The following is a 24,322-nucleotide window of genomic DNA, read 5'->3' as shown; positions in this document are numbered from 1 at the left end:
CAATTTAGCGGAACGGGTGCCGACCCATTCATTTTCAATGGGGCATTTGCCGATTTGCATTTCCGCATCTGTGCTTCCGTTTCCGCAAAAAAATAGAACATTTCCTATTCTTCCAGTAATGTGCGGTCTGCAAATTGCGGAATGCACATTGCCGGTGTCCGTGTTTTGCAGATCCGCAAAACACTTACGGACGTGTGAATGGACCCTAATGGATCTGATTTCCCTTAGCTGCTTTACCTAGTCAATCCCAGTTAGTGTTGGAGATGACAGGAGTTTGATATCAGTGTCAGGTTAAAGGTCCATCCAGACATCCACAATTGTTTTGCGGTCCTCAAAATGTGGGTACTGGCCATGTGCATTCCACATTTTGCGGACCGCACATGACCGGCCCTGTGATAGAAATGCCTATTCTTGTCTGCGATTGCGGGTAAGAATAGGACAGGCTCTATCTTTTTGCAGGGCTGCGGAAAGGAACTACGGATGCGGACTGCACTACCTGAACTACTGAACTACTTGAAGGGCATCAGCAGATATGTACCTGTGACACTGGCTGACCTGTTACATGTGCGCTGAAGGCATCTGTGTTGGTCCCATGTCCATATGTGCCCACATTGCTGAGAAAAATGATGTTTTAATATATGCAAATGAGCCTCTAGGAGCAACGGGGGCGTTACCATTAAACCTCAAAGCTCCGCTCTCTCTGCAACTACCACATCCCCTGCACTCTGATTGGCAGGGCCAGGCAGTGTAAATGTGATCAGGCCTGACCTGTTAATCAAAGTGCAGACGGCACAGCAGGGAGTTAAGCCTCTAGGTGTAATGGCAACGCCCCCGTTGCTCCTAGAGGCTCATTTACATAAAATAAATGCAGACATATGAACATGGGACCAACACAGCTGCCAAGCGCACATGTAACAGGTCAGCCAGTGTCTTACCTACAAATCTGACCGATGCCCTTTAAAGTGATGTCCCCATCTTACATATTTGTGGCCTCTCCACAGAATAGGCCAGCAATGCCTGATGGCTGCCGGTCCCACCTCCTGGATCCTCACCTTTTGGGAGATTAGGGCTGCTCTTTCCATTGAAGTCTGTAGTTGCGTGTGACCAACCCTCCATTAACTCCGATATGAAAGTGTCCGCTTTGAATTGGCAAGCAATGTGTGTTCTCTGGACTTAATCTAGACATAGTTTCAGACATTAAAGGGGTTCTCTGGGATTTTGATATTGGGGTGCCCTCAGGATAGGTCGGGTCTTCGGTAGCTCTGGTTACGCAGCGCTGCTCCCACTCACTTCAGTAGGTGAAACTTATGGGGTAAAAGCACATTTTTTTCATGGGTTTCACATCAAAATTGCTGCCAACTTCCCGTTCCTTAGCATGATGTATGGCTTATGGTTATCTGTATTTTATAGCAGTGTATATTACCAATGCCAGGCAGTCACATTACCCGGGTGGCCCTCTCTTACAGTGTTAATCATTAGAAGTTTATTATACGGCGCTGTTCAGACTTCCCTGTTTGCTCTAGAACGGTGTCCGATAATTGTACAAGGCAGACGCCGGTAGGCGACGCTCCTTGCGTCTCATGGACCTGCTTTTGTAAAGGCTGCATGTGTCCTGGGCCACGAGACGTGATCAGCAGCTGATACAAGCCCGATTCCTCAGGCCGCGGTCATGTGCGGATCTCATGACCACACTCGATGATGTCAGCGCTGCCGGCACAAACAGATTGTTTCTTCTGAAAACTCAGCTGGAAAAAAAGAATCTGTGGGTTACTGTAGACGGCACCAGTGCTTTGCTTGAAACTGACTTTGTACATGAGGGTCTGGACACTACGAAAACCGGAACATGAAATGCCCTCATGGGGTCACTGTGTTGGCGGCCTCGCAGCATAGACGGGAGCCATTATAAAGCAATTTATGTTCTTTTCATACACTAAAGGGCTTCTTATACAGTATATCCTCCTCGATGGTTAGAGCCATCACCATACCCTTTTGTCATTGTACTCTATTATGACATCGCTACTTGTCCCCATCATTTCAGATTAATTTATCTGTATATTTTCGCAGTGAAAGTGGAAACTCAGTTTATAGGACGCTATTCAGCGGAATGTTCTGATAGGTGGGACACTCGCGGTCCTCGTGGTGCAGCGGTCGCACTACACTTTTTCTGGAAGAGTAAAAATACTCCCTTTGGCATTTTTGAAGAGTATTTTTTGCCGAGGAGAAGTACGAAAGTTGCAGTAATTATAATAAATAATTGAGGCCTTTATAACGTTAAAAGGTCGCTACCTATGCAGGGAAACCATTACTAGTCTACTCTGTAAGTGACTTCCCTGAGTAAATGGCACATTTAGATAGTTCTACATTTATCTGACTGTTATGTCATTGAAAAACTCATGTTTTCTCATCATTTTTAAAATATAACGCAGCCAAAAATGCAAACACAGCATCCTGACTGCACCAGCATGCCCTGATGAGAGGGATCGATCAGAGGCTGCTCAGCCAGAGCATGCTGGTGCAGTGTAGTCAGGGTGTTATGTTAACCTCTGTCAGATCACATCATGTCTGGGTGCACAGGCAGCCACGTTATCAGTGCTCTGTATCTTCCATACTACATTGGGCCATCAGCACCATGATTGACCCCACATTAAGCTGTTCTGCTCTGTAAATCCCACATATGAGATGACAGAGCAGAAATATCTCCAGCTCTTTTGCAGGCATAGTACTGATGAGACAAATGTAATGTCCTGACTACACTGCACCAGCATGCCCTGGCTGAGCAGCTGAGCCTGTGATTATTCTTCTGTCCCTCGTTATAAGAGGCTACCCAGGGCATGCTGGTGCAGTCAGAGCAGTAATGTAATTGTGAGCCTGGCTCAGTTGGTGGACGTCGGCCGAGGACCTGGTGGCAGTGAAGGGGAGAACACAGGACAGGAGAGTGCCTCGGCGAGCAGCACTTCATCATACCTCTCCAGCCTTGACACCGGAGTAGACATCTTGTCTGGCAGCGACCTCGCCTCTGATGGCTCTGCAGTTAGAAGAATGCCGCCGCACTGCATTCTTAGTGGTCCTAAGGTGTGGAAGCAGATGTCCGTGCTGTCCATCCATCCTCCTGTCAGTTGCGTTGAGCTAGCTGGCTGCCGCTGATCCAGAGCAGTTTTCTGCTAAACTAGAGCCATAGGGAATTGCTACTTGAGCAACTGCACACCCCAGACCGGCACAGCTGATGGGACCTGGTGCTGCCTCCAGCTCTGAAAGCTCCACATACATATACTGTAGGAGCTTGTCCCCAGATATTGGTCGGCCTACTCACAGTCCTCATGCAGGGCCGGTGCAACCATATAGGCGAACTAGGCGTTCGCCTAGGGCGCCGGCCTGCTGGGGGCGCCCTGGTGGGCTCCCCCTGACTGGGCCTGCAGCCCTGGGCGAGAGGCTCTTGAGCTGCCCCCAGCGCCGTTACAGGGGTGCCAGGAGGTGGAGGTCCTTCTTAAATATGGCAGAGCAGGCATCTGCTTACCCTGATGGCAGGTGCCTGCTCTGCCAGTAAATTACCGGAGGAGAGGAGGCGGGCGGCAAGGGAAGCTGTTCTAGCAGCTCCCCACTCCCTCGTGATGCCGGAATATGACGTCATTCCGGCCCCGGCATACTAAACGGCGCGCTGGAGGACTGAGGAGCTGCACCAGACTGGACCCGAGGAAGGTGAGTGTTTAAGTGTTTGACTGAGTGAGTGTCTGCCTGTGTATTTATGTCAGTGAGTGAGTGTATGTATGTATGTCTGTCTTTCTGTCAGTAAATGTATGTGTGTATGTCAGTGAGTGAGTGTGGTTGTCTGTCGGTCAGTAAGTGTCTGTGTGTTTGTCAGTGAGTATGTGTGTGTTTGTCTGCCAGTGAGTGAGTGTCTATCAGTGAGTTTGTGTGTGTGTATTTCAGGGATCTCAAGTCTCCCGGAGGTTCAGGGAGTCTCCTCTATCGGCTCCCTGACACATAGGAAAGGTTTACTGATAGCAGAGCAGAGAGATAAGAGAAGTGACAGGACAGAGTTTAGATTACAGGTTGAATTAACCCTTTAGGGTCAAATTGGCTTCTCAAGGAGATATTTATGTTAAAGGCATCCCTTCTGTCTCATTCAGTAGCTATAGAACTATTGAGATGTATTTTTTTTATATATTTTACACATTTAACCCTCCATTTTAATTATATTATTTACCCCAGTGTTAAATTCACCCCCCCTGGATGCTTGATTTTTTTTTCCTACAGTGGGGTAGATAATTACACACAGGGTTTTAAAGAATAAACTTCCTGACTCAGACCAAGAGCCGACTCAGCGAGTGAATCAAAGCATCCGCGCATGCGCATTGCGCAACCTAAGCTTCGGTTCACTTGCTTCTTGTCAACTCAGCGAATGAACGAAAGATTCGATTCATGAATCGGTTTATTTGAATGAACTGATTCAAATGAACCGATTCATGTGAAAGATCTGAACTTCCCATCTCTAGTTTACTCGCAGTAAACCTTTCCGGCAACCTGTAGCAGTGCCCCCTTCTCGGCGCGTGCGCACAGTGCAAGAAGAAGCCGATGCCAGCAGTCCGCAACGGCGCATCAGGCTGAGCCTGTGCGCACGCGAGGGATCTCAAAGCGGAAGGAGGGAGAGGCGGCACTGAGGAGTAGAAGGCGGCGCTGGGCACGAACGGCGATGCGTGCGGCCGGGCACCATGCATCCACAGACCTCCCCTGCTTGGGCACCTTAATTCAATGATTGACAGGTTAGTAAAACCTGTTTTTCCGCTGAATAAAGCCACATATAGCTTTTGTAAGGCAACCTTAGAAATCAGAATGCTGCCCTGGACATGAGCATGTGTTTAGCTCACAGGGCTTATAGGTGGTGACAGAATCCCTTTAATCATATACATAAATAGGATAATTTGGGGCAGGGTAATGAGCCCAGTCCTCCACACCATAGAGCAAAGTGTGCAGATACTGCATAGGTTTGGAAAATGTAATACAAAAGTTTTAAAAAAAGAAAAGAAAAAAGAAAACCTCCCTGAAATGAGTTTTTGCAGGTTGGGATGTCTGGTGTTTCAGTGGGTAGGTGTGTGTGTGTGTGTCTCTCTGTCAGCGAGTGTGTGTGTGTGTGTGTCTGTCTGTCAGAGTGTGTGTGTGTGTCTCTCTGTCAGAGTGTGTGTGTGTGTCTCTCTGTCAGTGTGTGTGTGTGTGTCTCTCTGTCAGAGAGTGTGTGTGTGTGTGTGTGTGTGTGTGTGTGTGTGTCTCTCTGTCAGAGAGTGAGTGTCATAAGGGGGCGGCAAAAATCCTCGCAACGGCCCTGTCCTCATGGGTCTTTCCTCTGCCGCCCCCACACAGGTGCCAGCCACAATCTGCTTAGGATACTTTCACATCTGCGATTTCAGTTAAATGTTTTTCTCGCCCATATTCATTGGGGGACACAGAGACCGTGGGTATAGCTATGTCCTCTAGGAGGCGATGTCACTAGTAAAAGCTGTCAGCTCCTCCCCTGGCAGCTTTACCCCCTCCAGCCTGGAGAGAGAGCTTCAGTTTTTTCTGGTGTCAATAGGAGGCAAGACCTCCCTGCTCTGCAGGGATCTCCTGAAGATTTTTTATTTTAGTTTATTTTTTTCCTTCTTTTTCAGATGGGACAACAGTGGACGCCTCACCTCCCTGTTCTCCCGGGGTCGATTTGCGCCAGTGCCGGTGTCCCGCACTGCTGCGTCCCCCACAGAAGACAAGGTGGACCAGGGCAGCCTCGATCCCCTGCATCCCGCCAGCCAAGGGGTCACCCATCCAAGCCCCCCTTTCCAGCGTCCTGCCACTACGGTGCCAGTAGCTGAAGGGGTGACCCTGCTGGACCAGAGGAGTGGTGAAGATGGCGGCAGGAGAGTGAAGAGAGGTGAGTACACGGGACTAGGTGAGTATTTAACCCTCTGGGTTGGTCACCCCTCCCTCTTGGTGGCAATAGTCTGCGACCAGACAGGGCTTCAGCATAGCCCAGCACCCCTGAAGCATTCCCCTCCGGCACAGGCCGTTTGGTTGATTGAGGAGGACTTAGGGGGTTAATAGGTGCGGTATGCTTACTGGCGCCAAATTAGGTGGACTTATAACTCCCTAGTGCCTTATTTACATGCAGGGAGCGGAGCGCAGCAAGGGTGCGCCCAAATAACTTTAGAGCAAGGTAGTACATTACACTACTGTGAGCTTGCCCCCTAATTACTGCTGTAATCGTGTTGTAGGCGCGTCGCTCCTGAGGGGGTTCACCACCCTGCGTTCGGCCGGCACCGCTTTTATGTTCCGGCCACGATTTTTGCCGCCCTGCTCAAAGAATATAGCGGCCGTTCACACATGCGGAGGAGCTCCGCCTCCGCCCCCCCACACATTTACTCCCTTCGGAGCGGACGCCGCTGCTCCGGGAAGGGGTTAACCGCCCTGCGTTCGACCGGCCGCGATTTTTGCCGCCCGCTCAAAACATATGGCGGCCAGCAGGGCAGGCGGTCATACATGTGTAGGAGACTCCGCCCCCGACTCCTCCCACATTACACCCCTTGGAGCGGATGCCGTCGGGCCGCTCCGGAAGGGGTTAACTACAGCACAATTGGCCGTGCTCCGGCCCGCGCCTTCTCTGCCCGACCCCCGCTATCAACGGTCCGGCCAGCGGGGTGACGCCCCCATTCAGTCTGGCCGGTCTGTGACACGGCCGGTGCAGGAAGGGGGGGTTCCTAGCATCACTTGGAAGACAGACTCCCTCTCCCCCCCCCCCATCTCCTTGGGCCTCTGTTGCTCCGGTCGGTCCTGATATTGTCCGCATCAATATGTAATACATACTCCGTTGTACTTGCCTAGTGAGTACGTTCCAGCGGGTCGACTCTTTTCGCTGACTCCGTATTCTCTATCCACCACTCCCCATTGTCTGGGGAAGTGGTTATGCTGGCGACTCTGATTTAGCTCCTACAGCTTGTTTTCCTCCATGTTCAGCTTGTCGCTAATGTTCGAGTTCATGGTCGCTGCGGTGGGAGATCCCCTTCTGGTAAGGGTCCTACCCTGGAGCTAGCTTGGCAGTTGCGCCTGTTCAGCGCCCTTCCAGGTAGAATTTTTAGGGTTAGCTCCACGCAACTGGGGCAGTGTGGCGAGTGGTTTCTACGGATAGTATCGGACCTCTGTTTTTGCATTGCCGGGCAAGCGCTGGCTACCACTGTGGTAGCGGTATTATTTTCCCTACATGCTTGGGTTCTTACTGCACAGCCCCTCGCTGGGCGGTGGACTCTTTAGCACCGGATCGGTGGTTTCCACGGGTGTTCCCTCCTCGGCTGGGATATGGGGCTGGCATTGCAGTGTGACTTCCCTTGCCTGGCTTCCTTCTCGGGGGGAGTTCTTTTGGCACGGCCGCTTGATCTTTGGCTACTTCTGTATAGCGTCGGTCTCTTACAGGGTAGGGGCTTAGACCTAGCCTATTACTTCTCCTGTTTTTCCCCCTCTGGCTCATTGTTCATTGTCACCACGTATGCCTTGGTAGTTCCTACATTGCTACCTTCCCTCACCTGCGTTGCATGGGGTATTCATTTAGTGCCTTTCCATTCCAGACACGATCTGGTCCTAACTGGTGGGCTGTGACGACCTCCACATTCTTCCTCCTACAGGGACTCTTCCATTGGTCCGGGTGTGCTAACGGTATCTGCACAAGGGCTTTCGCCTTCTCTCCAGAGGCGGAGTTCCGGAAGCATCTGCCATGGAGGTCCTGATTCTCCTTGGCGGGAGTTTCTTCCCCTCCTTCTCAGGGTTCTACGTAAGGTCCGGATGGAGGACATTCAGACATATCCTAGTCGCTCCGAAACTAACTCGTCGTGCGTGATACGCCGACCTCGTTCTCCTGGAGACGTCCCTGGGTCACTGCCACTCAGAGACGTCCTTCTTTCAAGGGGTTCAGTCTTACATGACCTTTTCAATGACGGCGTGACTATTGAGACCGCCGTTCTAACGTGGAGAGGGTTTTTCGGCGGATACCTTCCACACTATGATTCAGGACAGGAAGTCTGCATCGCCAGTATCTATTCTTGGACCTGCAGGTCCTTCTGAGGCTTCTCTGAAGCCAGGATGTTCCCCTCACTTTGGGGTTTTCTCTCTCCTTTCTACTTTAAGAGTTGGACATTTGGTTTAGCCCTTGTTTCCTTGATGGGTCAGGTGTTGGTGCTTCCGTCTTGGGCAGCCTCCCAGGTTCCCTGGTGTCCGTGGGAATCTTCTTTCAAGGAGCGGCACATATGGTTCCTCTGTATCGTCCTTACAGCTTGGGATCTGAATATGGTTTCTCAGCATTCCTTCTCCCGAAGGTAGTCTCTGACTTCCATAGCACGTTCCTTTCCTTCGCGCCCTACGGAAGGGTGTTTATATTATGGACGTTGTCAGTGCTCTACTCATTATTAGCAGCCTCCAGTCCCTCTCGGCGTACGGACCCCCTTTTTTTCTCTCAGGAGGGTCATCGCTGGGGATTGGCGGCCCCCAAAGGGCGATTGCACGTTGGATTCTGTTTGGCAGTGCTGCAGCTTACCGCGCTCGGAGCGGGGTTTCACCCTTAGGTGTTACGGCTCACTCCCCCAAAGTGGTGGGCGCTTCTTGGGCTAGGAGGAATCGCGTTTTGGCTGCACAGTAATGTAAGGTGGTCCTCCTTGCACATGTTCGCAAGAAGTTGCCAGGTGCATACTTATGCATCAAGGGTCGCTGCGTGGGCCGCGTCGTCTTGCAGGCGACAGTTCTTAGTTGACTGCACGGACGCTTGCTTCATGGGTCTGTGGTTTTTCCCTCCCTGTTGGACTGCTCTCGGACGTCCCATGGTCTCTGTGTCCCCCAATGAATATGGGCGAGAAAACGAGATTTTGTAAAACTTACCAGTAAAATCTCTTTCTCGCTCTTCATTGGGGGACACAGCACCCACCCAGTATTGTTGTTCGGCCACAGTTGTTGCTGTTGCTGGTTAGAACCTGGTTCGGTTCTTGGCATTGTTGCTGTTCCACATTGTTTCGTTGGTTTACTTGCTTCTCCTACTGCTTCTCACAAACTGAAGCTCTCTCTCCAGGCTGGAGGGGGTATAGCTGCCAGGGGAGGAGCTGACAGCTTTATCTAGTGTCAACGCCTCCTAGAGGACATGGCTATACCCATGGTCTCTGTGTCCCCCAATGAAGAGCGAGAAAGAGATTTTACTGGTAAGTTTTACAAAATCTCGTTTTCCGTTTTGTCCCTATTCGTTGTCAATGGGGATAAAACTGATCAGGATGCGTAAGTATGACTGTTCCATTTTGGTGCCGGACACAAAGCCGCAGAAAAAAAAAATATCTGGGACCCTACAATGATTTTCCTACCGGATCCAGCATAAAAGGATGCACCCAGATGTATTAAATGGCACAGATCCGTTTAATTCTGGTTTTCGGATCCTCTGCCGGATTTCAAAACCAGAATTAACAGCGCAGATGTAATAGAAGCCTTATCCATCATTACATTATTAAAGGGAACCTGTCATCAACTTTATGCTACCCATACTAACAGCAGAATAAAGTAGAGACAGGTGAGTTGATTTAATCGGTCTGTCATTTATAAGTTTAAAAGTAAGTGATTGCCGAGAACCAACATCACAATCATTACAGACTGGGCCTGGAAAAGAGTCCCGGCCACCTGAGAAGAGTCATGGGTATACATGAAGTCCTGCTCTCCTGCTGATGGCTGACAGTCTTCTACCTGGTTTTCTCCCTTTCTCTCTAGGAGAGAACTGCCAATCATCAGCAGATGGGTGAGAGAGCAGGAGATTATAACCAGGACTCTTCTCAGGTAGATTGGACTCTTTTCAAGGCCTGTGCTGCAATGATTATGATGCTGGATCTCAGCAACCACTTACTTTTAGCTCATGAGCAACACACCGCTGACATCAGCATTTCTGTCACTACTTTATGCTGCCCTCAGTGAGGTCAGCATAACGTTGATGACAGGTTCCCTTTAAAACCACAGTCTGCTCCATGGGAGGGGGGTCAAGAAAGAGGGTGCAGGGCTACAGGACTAGCCGAAAATTGATTTTTTTTTTGTGCCCTTTTACCACTGAAACTGTTTGATAATGGCACTATGAGAGGCTGCTTACCCCACACAACTTCATTGGGTCTGGAGGTGGTAAAGATGGAGATGCCTCCACACATGCATGGAGCAATAGCGTGCTCTAATTGGCCAGTCAGCAGCCTCCCTCCCTAATAACAAAGCTGCTTATTCGCTGCCTACCCTAGACCTGTGAGTATGGAGGTTTGTTATTGGATGTGTAGGTATTGCTGTGCTGTTCACAGGGCGCAGTGCTCTCATTCATGCGCATGAGCAATTTTTCAAAGAGTTCACTTGCCTGTGCAGGCGTCTGAGGCTTGTACAGGCGCTATTGCAACCTTGATGAGGTGGCTGTTATTTTATGGTCTACCTGCATTTCAGTAAATAGACTAAAAGTTGGCATACATTTAGACCTCATGCATATGACCATATCCATGGATCCTCAAAAAAATGAGTCCTGGCCATGTGCAAACGGACAAGAATAGGAGATGTTCTATTTTTTTCTGGGGCTATGGATCAGACATACGGATGCGGACACCACACGGAGTGCTGTGCGTATCTTTTGCGGCCCCATTGACGGATGGGTCCACATCCAAGCCACAAAAAAATGTGCATCGGATACGGACCAAACATACAGTCGCATGCATGAGGCTAATGATCGGTGTCTTGGCCAGCGGCTGTTCCTTCTAATGTACCACCCACTTGGCTTGGTTGGAAATGATTTCAGTAGGGAAAGGGTGGTAAGCCATATCCAGACACTTCTGGCAGCTGCTTGAGGGCAAAGGATTGGGCATGTTGAAATCCAACTGCCCAATTCCTATTTTCTGCCATCTGGGAAGAATTGGGATGCCCCATACAGACATATAGATGGTCGACCAGGTCCCTCTGTAATTGGCGGTTTTGGACATTATGTGGGACGGCCGTAAGAGATGTGTGTACTCGGCCATGTTACTTCTCAGGGCACCCTTATTATGGGGCCTTACTTACTCGTGTGCACTTGACCCAGCAGGATGACTGGCACAGGCTATGGGCACTGGGCGCAGAAAAGCTTGTATTACAATCCAGGCTGGGGAGGGAGACAGGATTCTGTTCTGGTTCCTCTTTTACATCAGCCATATCTGTGCCTTACACTTACATATGTGACCTTTGGCCACGGGAGGGAGTCACAAGCTGTCCCTGGACTACAGCTGCGGGCAGCCCGCCACCTGCTCCCAGATCTCACATCATTATTTGTGCACAGCAAACACCCCAGCAACCAAATGGGCACGGCAGCTGCCGGCCGTTATTGCTCCTGTCATAGTGAATAAACTGCATTGCGGTTGCTGTGTAGGGCGGTAGTGAAGGCATGTTGGGTTTCAGCAGATAAGCCATGTCAGGGCTGCACACTTGGCTGGGCTATGATACAGGATCAGTGCCAGATGAGCTTAGATCTACGACATGTATGATGTAAGAGCGCAGATCGTGGAGATGAGCATCCACCTCCCAGAAGAAGGGCTTACAGTAAGCGGACGCTGCCTATTGAGGTAACTCCTTTATTGTAAAGCTGGGGGCAGATGACACAGGATCCACCATTTATTGTAGGTGATGGAGACTACTCCCCTCCTCCTCCCTGCACAATCACTTCTGTACATGTAAGGCCGTCTGGCTGTTCTGACTTCTGTCCCCAAAACACTGATAGTGCTTCTTTCACACTAGCCTTTTTTGCGGATCCGTCATGCAAAAACGCTTCCATTACAATAATACAACCGCATGCGTCCGTCATGAACGGATCCGGTTGTATTATGTCTTCTATAGCCCTGACGGATCCGTCTTGAACACCATTGAAAGTCAATGGGGGACAGATCTGTGTTCTATTGTGTCCGAGAAAACGGATCGGTCCCCATTGACTTACATTGTGTGCCAGAACGGATCCGTTTGGCTCAGTTTCGTCAGACGGACACCAAAACGCTGCAAGCAACCTTTTGGTGTCCGCCTCCAAAGCGGAATGGAGACAGAACGGAGGCAAACTGATGGATTCTGAGCGGATCCTTTTTCCATTAAGAATGCATTAGGGCAAAACTGATCCGTTTTGGACCGCTTGTGAGAGCCCTGAACGGATCTCGCAAACGGAAAGCCAAAACGTCAGTGTGAAAGTAGCCTTAGTCTGGACATGCATATGGTCTCCGGGTCCATCTGTACCTTTCTGATGGAAAATGGGCAAGAATGGTGCAGGTTTTCTGCATGGACCAACGGTGAAAAACAAGTGTGAATTGCACCATTCCCTTTAAGGCGGTCTGTCCTCTGGTTTACAGAGTGGCGCGGGGGGCTTGTGTAGAGAATTAACACATTACATTACCTTTTGAAATCTGTGGCTGCCTTTAGCAGAAAATGCACGTATTTAAAATATGCAAGTGAAATGTTGGCCAAACCCTCAATGCACCAAAGTTCAATCCCTGTTCTCTGTAATGCCGCCCTCCCCCTTATTTTAACGGCTGGGTTATTTGTCTGTATCTTGCTATAGTTTGATTCCCGTAACCGCACGCCTTCCCCGTTTTTTCAGAATTTTGGCATGTTCTGTACAGCCTTTTGTTCCTGCACAGGAGAGAAGACCTTTACTGCGCATGTCTCCAGTGATGGTCCGTTCACTGGTTGCTAGAGCATGCTGGATGGTGTTCTTTAATTTATTTTTTTTTTTTTCCCCTACGTACATGAAAAACGTATGCAGCCCTGATGGGTAAAAAAACTGAAACCCTGAACGCCGTCACAGACGGACCTGATATAACTTGTGTTCAAAACCATCTGTTGATAGAGCAGAACCTGACACATTCCTCGCAGCTCATGTGAAGGAGGCCGAATAGTTTCTCCATCCACTTCAGCTTCACCTCACTTGGATGACTCCTATGGTTACGTGGCCTGACGTTTCCTGGGTGTAGGAGGCTGGGGATGATGTACATGACTTCACACCTTTCACTGCCTGTCATTATCCTTGTAGTAACAAGCCAGGCGAGACTAGCCTTCAGCTATGGTTGTCTCCTGTATGCCTTTTAAGTCTGAAGACAAATAATGGCTATTATTTTATGTAGAAAAACCTCCTGCGGGAGGCCATATTGGAGATGCCCTTCCTGTAGGTGTGTGCATTATGGCAGCTGAACTGAATGGGTGTCTGTTACCAGAACTATCATAGGTTATTATTAGTCCTCAGGAAACTGTACAGTCCTTCCCCAGAGAGCAGGGGGGGCTCTATGTACAAAGCCTTAAAGGGGTATGCCTGTGGATAGGGGATAACTATTAGATCCGTGGGGGTCCTATCGCTGGGACCCCCACGATCATGAGAACAGAGCCCCTTTACCCTCTGCAGCCCCCCTGTAATGAATGGAGTGGCCGGTTGCACATGCGCGTGGCTGCTACATTAATTTCTATGGGAGTTCTGGAGATAGCAGAGTACAGCGCTCACCTATCTCTGGAATTCCCATAGATATAAATGGAGCGGTCACACACGTGCCTAACCGGTTGCTCTGTTTGTTTCAGTAGGGCTGCAGCGGGTACGGAGCCCCAATTCTCGTAATCGGTGGGGATCCCAGTGCTAGGATCCCCACTGATCTAATAGTTGTCCCCTATCCTGTGGACAGGGGATAATGTCCAACAACTGGAATACCCCTTAGTGACAGCCCACACGCCTTTTTACAGCGGTCACTAAGGGACCGCAAAGCTGCGCTCCTTCTCTAACAGCCTGGAACGGCAGGAGTGCCGATCTGGACTGTTTACTCCTTTACATGCCGCGGGCAATGGCACCCGCCACATGTAAGTGATGACAGAGGGAGCGGACTCCCTCTGTCTCCCATCGATGTGTGTATAGGCTGGCTGGTACCTAATGTAGGCCCCAAGCCTGCCTTGAGTGTTCTCCACCAGGCTGTGCCTATTTGGCGCAGCCTGCTGGTCAATGTCGGTTCAGCACTGACATTAAAATGCAATGCACTATAGGGATAGTTCATTGTATTTTTAGAAGCAATCAAAAGATTGCCTGTTCTAGTCCCCCTTGTGGGACTATTAAGTGGGTAAAAAAGTAAAAAAAAAAATGTATTAAATGAAGAAAATGACAAAAAAAAAAAAAATTGCAAAAATAAAATCTCCCCCAGGTTTTTTATTGCCGCATCTGTAACGAGCTGCACTACACAAATATCATGTTAAATCATCCTCTAAGGTGAACGCCGTAAAAAAAAGCCAGAATTGCAAATATTTTCTTAGTCGCCACCGAAAAAAACATAATAAGTGTTATTTACCCCAAAATAATACCAATGAAAACTACAAGTTGTCCAGCAAAAATCAAGCCCTCGCACAACTCCATAGAAGGACAAATAAAAGTTATGGGTCTTGGGATGTGGAGATACAAAGTTTTTCTTTTTTAAAAGAAATGGGGTTTTATTGCACAAAAGTAGTAAAAAAAAAACAACAATGATGTATTTGGTATCACTGTAATCTACTGACCCAGAGAATAAAGATATTATGTTATTTATGCCGAAAAATGAATGCTGTAAAATTTATAACGTAAAAAAAAAAATCTGTGGCAGATGCAGATTATACTTTTGTTGGCCAAATCCTCAAACAGGTATGTTTGGCCGACACAATGTGTGTAGCTTCTGACTATCCCCCAACAGATGAGATCGGGGGAGAAAAGGATCGGTTGAGATGAATATTTTGGCCTAATGTATTTGTTCTCCAGGGAGATATGCCACCACCATAAGAGCCCATGCACACGAACAGCAAACTGGCACCAGCCGTGTGTGCACCGTATCATGGATGTGGACCCAATCACTTAAATGGGTCTGCAGCCCAGAAGATACGAAGTGGAAGGCCACGGAAGCACTACTGAGCACTTCCATGGCATTTCAGTCTGTGCCTCCACACTGCATAAAAATAGGACATGCTCAATTTTTTGGGGGTGCAGATGGTTTGCTTCATGGATGGTTCCCATTCATGGGAGTCACAGGTTTGTGTGTGAATACAGACGTTCGGCCTAGCCTAACATGTATATGTATGGAGAAGACGGGAGAGAGAGCGGTCTGTCGATAGATTGTTTGGCCAACAGCTATTGAATGTATGGCCAGCTTCAGACTCTCTTCACAGCTTCCCTATGGCGACGTCTGATGCATGCGTTCCCTGACTTATACCTCTGATGCCCGGTGTATGCTAAGACTGTTCTTTCGGCATATATCGGACTATGTTGTCCTACCTTTTTTTGTGATTGGCTATGTTTTCTTATGCAGAGGGACACGGTAGACGTTCATCGTTCCTGCCTATAGGAAACCCTGTGAGTAGCTTCTTAGTGTTATTTAAAGTTGCTTCCAACTGGGACTTTGCTTTCAATATAAGCGATTTCCTGCGGCATGAGCTGAGCTTGTGAATGCTTGCGAAAATGTCTTAATTCCGTTGTTTGCTTGTGGTTCACAAAAAGGGAAGTTGAGTCAAACCCATGTGCACATGAAACTAAAGATGTTGCCTAATCGTGAAGTACAGACACTTGAGTCCTGCTGATTTTGCTCTGTTTTTAGCGTGTTCTCCATTATGTCCGGTGCTGGACGGGGCCTGCAGTGTGGTCATTAGTTTCCTCCTTTTTATGATTCGTATGATCCCACAGTTGCCTAATATTGTAAATACAGCCGCTCCAAACTTTTAAGGGGCAATTCTCACAGGGTAAGCCATAAATGTCAGTGCAGGTGCCGCCTCCAGAGGCTGCGCCTATCTCCAGGGTGGTGGCTTCACATCCAGATAGAGAATGTGTGATGACGCTTGCTCAGCTTTTTCTGCAACTCTAGTAGACGTGAAGGGAAAGAGCCGCACATCTCTCCATTTCTTCTCAGTCTGGGTGCATTGGCTTACTCACCTGGCGGGATGGGGTTTGGAGAACCCTGTAAGGGAGATAGGTGTTGGGACGTTCTGTGGATGTGCCATATAAATCTAATTACAAAAAAAAAAAAAAATGTCCTTTTATTGTCCGCATTACGGACAAGAATAGGACTGTTCTATTAGGGGCTGGACATTCTGTTCCGCAAAATACGGACTGCACACAACGTCATCCATGTTTTTTGCGGATCCGTTTTTTTTGTCTTGTTTTCAAGTTCAGGTCCTGTGGTCTCTGCCGCCAGTCCACGTTCTCAGCTGTCAGTGGCATGAATGGTACATTGCTGCTGTGACGTAGTGGTCAAGCTACTCCGGCTTGTCATCATTCTCTGTGGTCATGGGACCAACCTATTTCCTGGTCCTGCAAGGAACAGTGCAGCGACAGGACCATGGAGATAGAAGAATATTTATTATTTTTTTTTAAACCTAAAAACATGATTCAAACAATGAGTCGTTTTCTGATGACACACTGGGGGAGATCTATCAAATCTCTACCATTTCCTCATAACTCCGTCACGGTGTAGAATTGAGCTATAGTTCACTACAATTTCTGATGTATATTATGGTAAATCTGGCGGGGCATGGGAGACTCTGCTTTCTCATGCTGCCCCATGCCACCTTTTATTGCCACTTTGTGAATTTGGGCTTCTCACCATTCTTCTAAATTATTCTGCAAATATGGCATTTGCTCCAGTTCTTTGGCGCAAATAACTGTAAACGTTTGGTGCATTTTGATTAGTAAATCTCCCCCATTATGTTGAAAAAGCTCGGCTAGTTTCGAAGTTCCGTAGAAATGATGGAAGAGCACACTGCGCAAGCGGGGCCACTGCTCCATTTGCTTTTATGGGACTGCCGGAGATGGCCGGGCCAGCGCTCAGCTATTTCCATCAGCTCCATAGGCCTGAATGGAGGCTGGCTGCCATGCAACCCCTTTATCTTTCTGCAGCTGTTAGAATTGAACCACATACACAAAATCACTAAAAAGTGATCTGGTCATAAAGGGGTTAAATAATTTTCTTTGCGGACTTGCTACCGGTGTATGTGACATTATCTAAATGGTCAGAAGTGTTTTCTCTGAAGAAGATGGTCTCTCTGATAACCCTGTGTTCACCACTGATAAATGTTCAGGAGTCAGCATTGTATGAAACAAGAAGGTTCTGGAACAGCGCCACTCCTATCCATGGACTGTGTCTGGTATTGCAGTTTAGACTATTCACTTAAATGATGTACTTGGGTTGCGTCTAGTATTGTATAGAAGAATGGCGCGGTCTGTGATTGACTAAACATACAGCGGCCATCCACTGCCACCCAGGTGTCCGTATGTCTCATGCGTGATCGCTCCATGCAAGATCCATGTCTGACCTGTGTCATGGAGGACTCCTGCGTTAGTAGTGCGCAGTAACAGACTTGGGCCTCATGCACAGGACCATATTTTCAGTCCACGTCCGATCCCCATTTTTTCTGGATCAGAATGCGGACAACACACAGATGTCACCCGTGTGCTGTCTGCGTCCGTGAAGACATGACTGTCTGGCAAAAAAAGAGACTGTCGTGTTTTTGTCAGTTTGTGGCCGGTGGTAGGTGTTTTTACAATAGTGCAGAACGCGCACAGCCAGTATCTGTTTTGCGAATCCGTGGTTTGTGTACCACTGAACTGATATAGTGGTGTGGCTTAAAGGGGTCGACCTGTCATATATATTGATGTCCTATTGTCAAGGTAGGACATCAATATCAGTTTGGTGCGGCGTCCAACATCCGGCACCCCCCCCCCCCCCCCCCCGATCAGCTGTTTGAAGAGGAGGCGGTGCTCCATGCGAGCGCTGCTTCCTCTTCATTACACTGCACATGGTCTCAGAAGTGCAGTGTAATAAGCACATGCTCCATTCAAGTAATTCCACTGCGCTGCCGCTCTGCAGGAGACGACGCATGGAGCACCGCCTCCTCTTCAAAGCCTTCCCATCCAGCGCTACCATGGCCATCTTCTCGGGGCTGCAGCCAGCCATGTATTTGGTTATGTTGTCGTATTTGGCTGTTTTGACACATTCTCTCACTCCGGTTTGCGATCTCTGCAGACTGATGCAGACCCATTCATCCGTCCGCACCGCAAAAAATAGAGCATGTTCTATTTTTTTGCAATGTGGAGGTACGGAGAGAAACCCCGCGGAAGCACTCTGTGCCTCTATTTTGCACCGCTCCTTCCAGATTGCGGACCCATTCAAGTGAATGGGTCCGCTTCCGTGATACGGCGTGCACACAGCCAGTGCATGTATATTGCGGACCCACTGTTTGCAGGCCGCAATACGGGCATGGCTGTGCATGAGACCTAAAAGAGGTGTTGTGGTAGATCCAACATGCCCAACATTTTTTCCCCAAAGGTGGTTGGGGATGTTCGGTTTACCTCCTTACACAGTAGACTAATAGAACCCACTACAAACCCCATGTACTGTATCCTGAGATGGCCATAGGTTACAGCACATGAGAATGGGGGTTTTCAACGTCCCATCATCATTTACGCATCCTGCACACGACTGTAGCCGTTTTGCAGTTCGCAGATTGCGGATCCATTACATACAGATGCGAGCTGTGTGCATCCTGCAATTTTCGTGGGACCCATTGTAAAAAAACAAACCCTATTCTTGTCCGTAAAATGGACAAGACTAGGACAGGTTCTATAATTTGTAGATGTGCTGTCCGTTTTTTCATTTATTTATTTTTTTGCTGACCCATAGAAATAAATGGGTCCGTGTGCAATCTGTAAGAAATGTGGGTCGGACTTGGACCAAAAATACGGTCTTTTCAGAACATGTTGCAGGTTTGACTGGTTTCTTCTTAATTACGGTGGGATTTTGCATTGCAAATGGTGCAGCAAATCCATGTGAAACACAAGGTCGTATGTTGCTGGAAATGGCATGTAATTCTGTTTTCTGTCTCCTCTGTGCCCAGGTGTCCCTTTCCCCAAGAACTTCATGTCGGTGGCAAAGACCATACTGAAGCGGCTGTTCCGGGTGTACGCCCACATCTATCACCAGCACTTTGACTCTGTTATGCAGCTACAGGAAGAAGCACATCTCAACACTTCATTCAAACATTTCATCTTCTTTGTACAGGTGAGAGCGCAGGGCACGGACTTATCAGGACCCTGCACAGATTTATAGAAATGTGTAGGGTTGTCACGATACCAAAATTTCGACTGCACCACCAATGTTTTTAATACTGGGGTTGGGGGGGGGGAGAGAGATGAACATTAGTTATCTTAATTGGCTAATACAAATACAGGAGGCGGGTGCCGGCGGCAGAATCACATAGCCAGCACCCAACCTCTATGACAGGGAGCTGCGATCAGCGGCAGTTAACCCCTCAGGAGCCGGACCTGTGTGTCATAGAGGTCGGGTGCTGGCTATGTGATTCTGCCGCCGGCACCTGCCTCCTGTATTTGTAATAATAGTTTGGTGGCGCAGTGGCCACAGCTCCTCCCCCTCTCTCCTGCCATTGGTGGCAGCAGCGGCACATTGCTTCCTGAGAGCAGCGAGTGCCATGTTCTGTGATACTAGGCTGTGCAGTAGTGCAGCCTAGTATCGGTAAAAGGCAAATCCCGGTATCGGATCAATACTGGTACAAAAGTATCGATAATTCGATACCTGGTGCAACCCTAGTAATCTACGTTCACATCTGCATTTGGTGAATCTGGTAGTCAGATGGAGCGGACTACTGGGATTACCATAGCCACACACTGCCCAGATCCCTCAGGCTTGTAGCATAAATGCCCGAAAAATACCGCAGCATATTTTTCCAGCAGAAAACTGCCATTCCTGATGGATTGTCTTGACAACCAGTAAGTGAAAAAGAGACCAGGAAAGTCCAGCTCACCACTTCTATAATTCCAGTATATCTGACCCCATGTCTGGGACGGTGCATGGGAAGACGCTTCGGCTACAGATACAGCACGCCCATTAAATCTTCACCTTTATTGGATCATATTAAAGGCATCACGTCCAGCGTGGAGCATCATGGCCTCCGCATTTTGGATAGAGGCGTGCTATCCTTGGTCATGCCATGACTGATGATATCATGCGTCTATGTGACATGAGCAGGCTACTATGTACCGCGCTGGATGTTACACTTTTAATATGACCCAATAAAGGTGAAGATTTGATGGACCTGCTGCTGGGCCCTGATTGATTCCATTACAGTGAAGCCATGACTGGATATGCTGGATACGGTAATTGCGGTAGTCTGCTCCTCTGCTGGAACAGACCACCGAATTTACCCACCGCAGATGTGGATGTAGTATTAGTTGTGTTTTATGTGGAGGTTTAGGTAAAGCGCTGATGATCCTTCACCATCCGATGACCATTGTACTGGGAACTCCAGTCTCCTGGGGATTTTGTAGTGGGTTTCTCCAGTCTAATCAGTCATTGCTTCATCTATTAATAAAGTAGAGGCAATGCAAAATAAAGTATTTGAGTCAATGCCCCATTTTGCCTAAATTATGCCACCAGGCATCAGTGCATCGCTCCTCACTAGGATGCTGACATCCCGACCCTTGCTCAGGTAATTGCGGCCACTTACCTTAGGGCAGTTCAGAATGGCTTGCGGTTCTGTGCAGTACTGGATCGGGTGACATCACTGTATTCCTATGGGATCGAAAGCTGATCAAGTTAGATTACCACCGCACCCTCCAAATGATCCGATCATTGACTAGTAGATGTTACCGTCTGTCCCTTTTCTGCAGGAGTTTAACCTGATTGACCGCCGAGAGCTGGCTCCCCTTCAAGAACTCATTGAGAAACTGGGATCCAAAGACAGATAAGCCGGGAGGAGGGCGTCCCTCCTGCCAGCGCCGGTCTCCTCTCACGGCTCATGCCAGCGGGCAAGCCTTTGTCCTATAACCATTCTCTACCTGAAGGACTCCGAGTACAACTGCATTCCCAGAGGAGGCGCCACTGGAAGTCGTCTTTTACATAGAGATTGCCTTGTGTTATTTTTGTATGAACTTTTATAGAGATGCTTTAAAGGAACACTCCACTAGATGTGCATTCAGGCGCTTGAGTCGTCTTCACGTCTGCAGGTTTTCTGCTAGGGGCTGAGAAAATCTTAATCTCCACTATTTTTTTTTTAATTTTTATTTTTTGTCTGTTGCAAGTCAACCAATGGACATGGCCTTTCTATATACCACTGTACTCACCTCTGCGTTACTCTTCTCCTGCTCTATGTACAGTTTATATTCATGTACAACAAACTTTATTTTTTAATGTTTTTTTTTTGTTTTGTTTTTTGTGTTATTGATAGAAAATGCTTTTATGTAGATCCTGTTCTGCAGTGGAACGGGGTGGGGGCAGGTAAACCAGACATGGGCATTGAAGGTCCAGTGGAAGAACATTGGGGGTTTACTCCTCTTTTTTTTTTTTTGCTCTTCCACTTCAGTCTTTTTACTTTACTTGTGTTTTTTTTATTTTTTATATGCTTTAGATGTGATGAACAGATGGATTGAATACAAGTCTAATATTCCGATTTTTGGAAGACGTTTACCTTCCTGCAATGAATATCTATTTTTTTAAATTTGCTATGATAAAGATAATGAGAGCTTTGGTTCTCTGGGGTGAAGTGGACTTATCTTCTGTTTTATCAAATAAAAAATAAAAGTACGATCAATGCAACGAGTGTGAGACGCAGTACGAAGTAACGTAAATCATAGGCAGTGAGCTGCGGTATCATGTCTACCGATACAGACTGCAGATCTCTAGTGTGATAGATGCAGATTGTGCGTTAACCTTTCAAGTGCTGTGTGTATGAGCCATAGAGCAGAGTATTTAAAGGGTTATTCCCATATTGTCTGATGGGTGTGGGTCCCACCTCTGGGACCCGCACCTATGTTGTAAACAAAGCCGGCAGTTCCAGCCACCACCAAGCATTCCTATTGGCCCACCGACAATAGCCGAGCGATGCGCTTGGTTATTTTTTGAATCCCCATATAAATGAATAGGCGCGCACCAGGCTTGCGCAGCCACCGCTTCCATTCACTTCTATGGGGCCAGTGAAAATAACCAAGCCAGTCTCGGCTATTTTCGGTGGCCCCATAGTAATAAATGGAGGGCTGCTGCGCATGTGAGGTGCGCCCTCCCTCACTTTGCCGGCTGCGTCTTGAACTCGCACCAGGCAATTGTGTGAGATGGGAAAACCCTTTAAATGACTTCACTTGGGGTACTTTTACACTAGAGTCTTTGTTTTCCGGGGTCCTAGGGGCTCAATACAGGAAAGAACTGATCAGTTTTATCCTAATGCATTCTGAATGGAGAACAATCCGTTCAGGATCCATCAGTTCAGTCCCTCTTACGCATGCTGCAGTTTTATTTCCGGCCAAAAATACCTGAACAATTTACATTGAAGTGTATTAGTGCTGGCATTAAGTGCTCCGGCAAAACTGATCCGGCTTTCCCCTCTGCGCATGCGCAGACCTTTAAAAATGCAAAAAAAATGAATACTGGATCAGTTTTTCCAGAGAGGCGGATCCAGTGTTTCAGTGCATTTGTCAGACGGCTCCGCATTCGGATCCATCTGACGAATGCCATCAGTTTGCGTCCATATTGCCGGATCCGGCAGGCAGTTTCGGCGACGGAACTGCCTGCCGGAATCCTCTGCCGCAAGTGTTAAAGTACCGTTATATTAGTTGTACCCGGCCAGCTACTTCAGGTTGGGAGCTGGACACAACTTGTGTGTACTGCACCTCAGCGCACAGATTCCATGTCTATACACTGAGTGCTGGGTGGGACAACACTGCATGCAGTTTTCTGTCCGGCGCTGTTTAATAGTTATGCACAATGTGAACAATTCCATAGAAAACTGTGGGATCAGTTCTACCTTCAATTCTCCCCTGGTGTTTGCTCCTCGCTGAAGGGGCACTGAGCTGGACTGCTGGATATATGTGAAGGTGGCCTTAAAGGGGTTGTCCAGGATTGGCTGCCAGACCTGTGAAGGGAAGCAAACCTACCAGCTGCCTGCCGCTCCATTCAGGCTTTGTCGGACCCCAGCTGTCTTCAGTCCCTGCATGTAATCTTCAGCACAGAGGTCACATGCACTGCTACATCCAGTGACTGGCCTCAGTAGTGACATGCTGCTTGGAGACTTGTCACTGCTGAGGTCAGACATCGGTTGCAGCAGCGCATGTGACACCTGTCTGTGCCAGTCAAAACCATGCAGTGGGGAGCAGGTAAGTGTGCTTTACAGGTCAATCTGGGAGTCGGGGGGGTTGTTTAAAGAAAAAAAACATGTAAGGTTATGTTCACACAACTGATTTTAAAAATTTGCCTACAAAATTGCATTTTTACCTCATGGTTTTTGGTGTGAACACATACAGAGTGGGAGATTTTGTTGATTGTGCCCCACTATAGGCCATGCTACCCCCCTTTATTTTTATTTTTTCTTGTCTCTTTCCATTGAAACGGGAAGCTGTTTTCAGGTACTTTTTGGAGCTGATTTTGAGGTGTAAATGCTCTAAAATCAGCATCTAAAAAACGGTGTGCCCTTGATCATGGACTATCGGGGTACTGCCACACACTGTCATAGCCGCTAATAATCATCAAACTTCTGGAGCTGGTGTGTTTTTTTGGGCTAAAAATAAAAATGCCAGCCACAAAAGGCTGCAGTGTGTAAGGCGGCAATCGCACAGTTTGATGCAGTTTTATAAACCAAGCACCGGAGTGGACGGAGAAAGGAAGGAAAGACTCGTCTTTTATATCTACTCCTGTGTCTGATTAAAGAACTGGAATATTTACTGACCTGAGATATGGACGGCGAGTGTCATCCCTATGTGCGCAGGAAGCGTTGTCTATAAACTTCTCAAATACATGGAGAATATATTTTGTTTTTTTACATTTTTGTGTCCACTTCTGGACCCAAAACTTCCAGAGATGTGGTAAAAGTGCAGCATTGGGGAGCAATACACCATTGTGCAAGGGGTTAATGAGCGCCACGCTGTCTGGCCGTGCGCTCACATTAAATGGAGGCTGAACTGGACTACCGGGTCCAGCCCGCGGAGACGGAAGATAATTCTAACGCTTGGGCATTAACCTCGGATCAGCAATCTGATGAATAAATGACAGATTAACATTACATAATCACCAGTCAGTCCCGGAGCTGCTTGTTTTTCTGCTGTGGGTGGAACGATTGACTTGTCATCTGTGACCTGAATGCCCCTCCTGACTCATGTTGTCATCTGCATCTCTTCATTGAGTAGGTTTAGCTTCTGAGTGATGTTACAGAGCAAGGAGCGTGATCATCTTAAGGAGGTGTGTGCGGTGTCTTCCCCCCTTGGGATTCTTGTATAGTCATGCCTGTACAAGTATCCGCTGTACTGAAAGGGTTGGCACTATTACTT

The 24,322-nt window shown here is 48.1% G+C and overlaps 1 protein-coding gene across 1 annotated transcript in view; it reads left to right on the top strand.

The window, feature by feature from the left end:
• The window catches only part of MOB1A (MOB kinase activator 1A), a 33,091-nt gene extending 12,140 nt beyond the window's left edge, over positions 1-20,951 (top strand). Inside the window, exons 5-6 of the mRNA XM_040414400.1 lie at positions 18,892-19,055; positions 20,681-20,951. Coding sequence (XP_040270334.1) covers positions 18,892-19,055; positions 20,681-20,758 — 242 coding nt within the window. The 3' untranslated portion in view covers positions 20,759-20,951. The remainder of the gene's footprint in view (positions 1-18,891; positions 19,056-20,680) is intronic.
• Positions 20,952-24,322: the final 3,371 nt, after the last annotated feature.

This window comes from Bufo bufo, chromosome 1 (assembly GCF_905171765.1).
Source record: "Bufo bufo chromosome 1, aBufBuf1.1, whole genome shotgun sequence".
NCBI lineage: Eukaryota > Metazoa > Chordata > Amphibia > Anura > Bufonidae > Bufo > Bufo bufo.
Note: the sequence above shows the minus strand (reverse complement) of the source record. Positions and strands in the feature narration are given on the sequence as shown.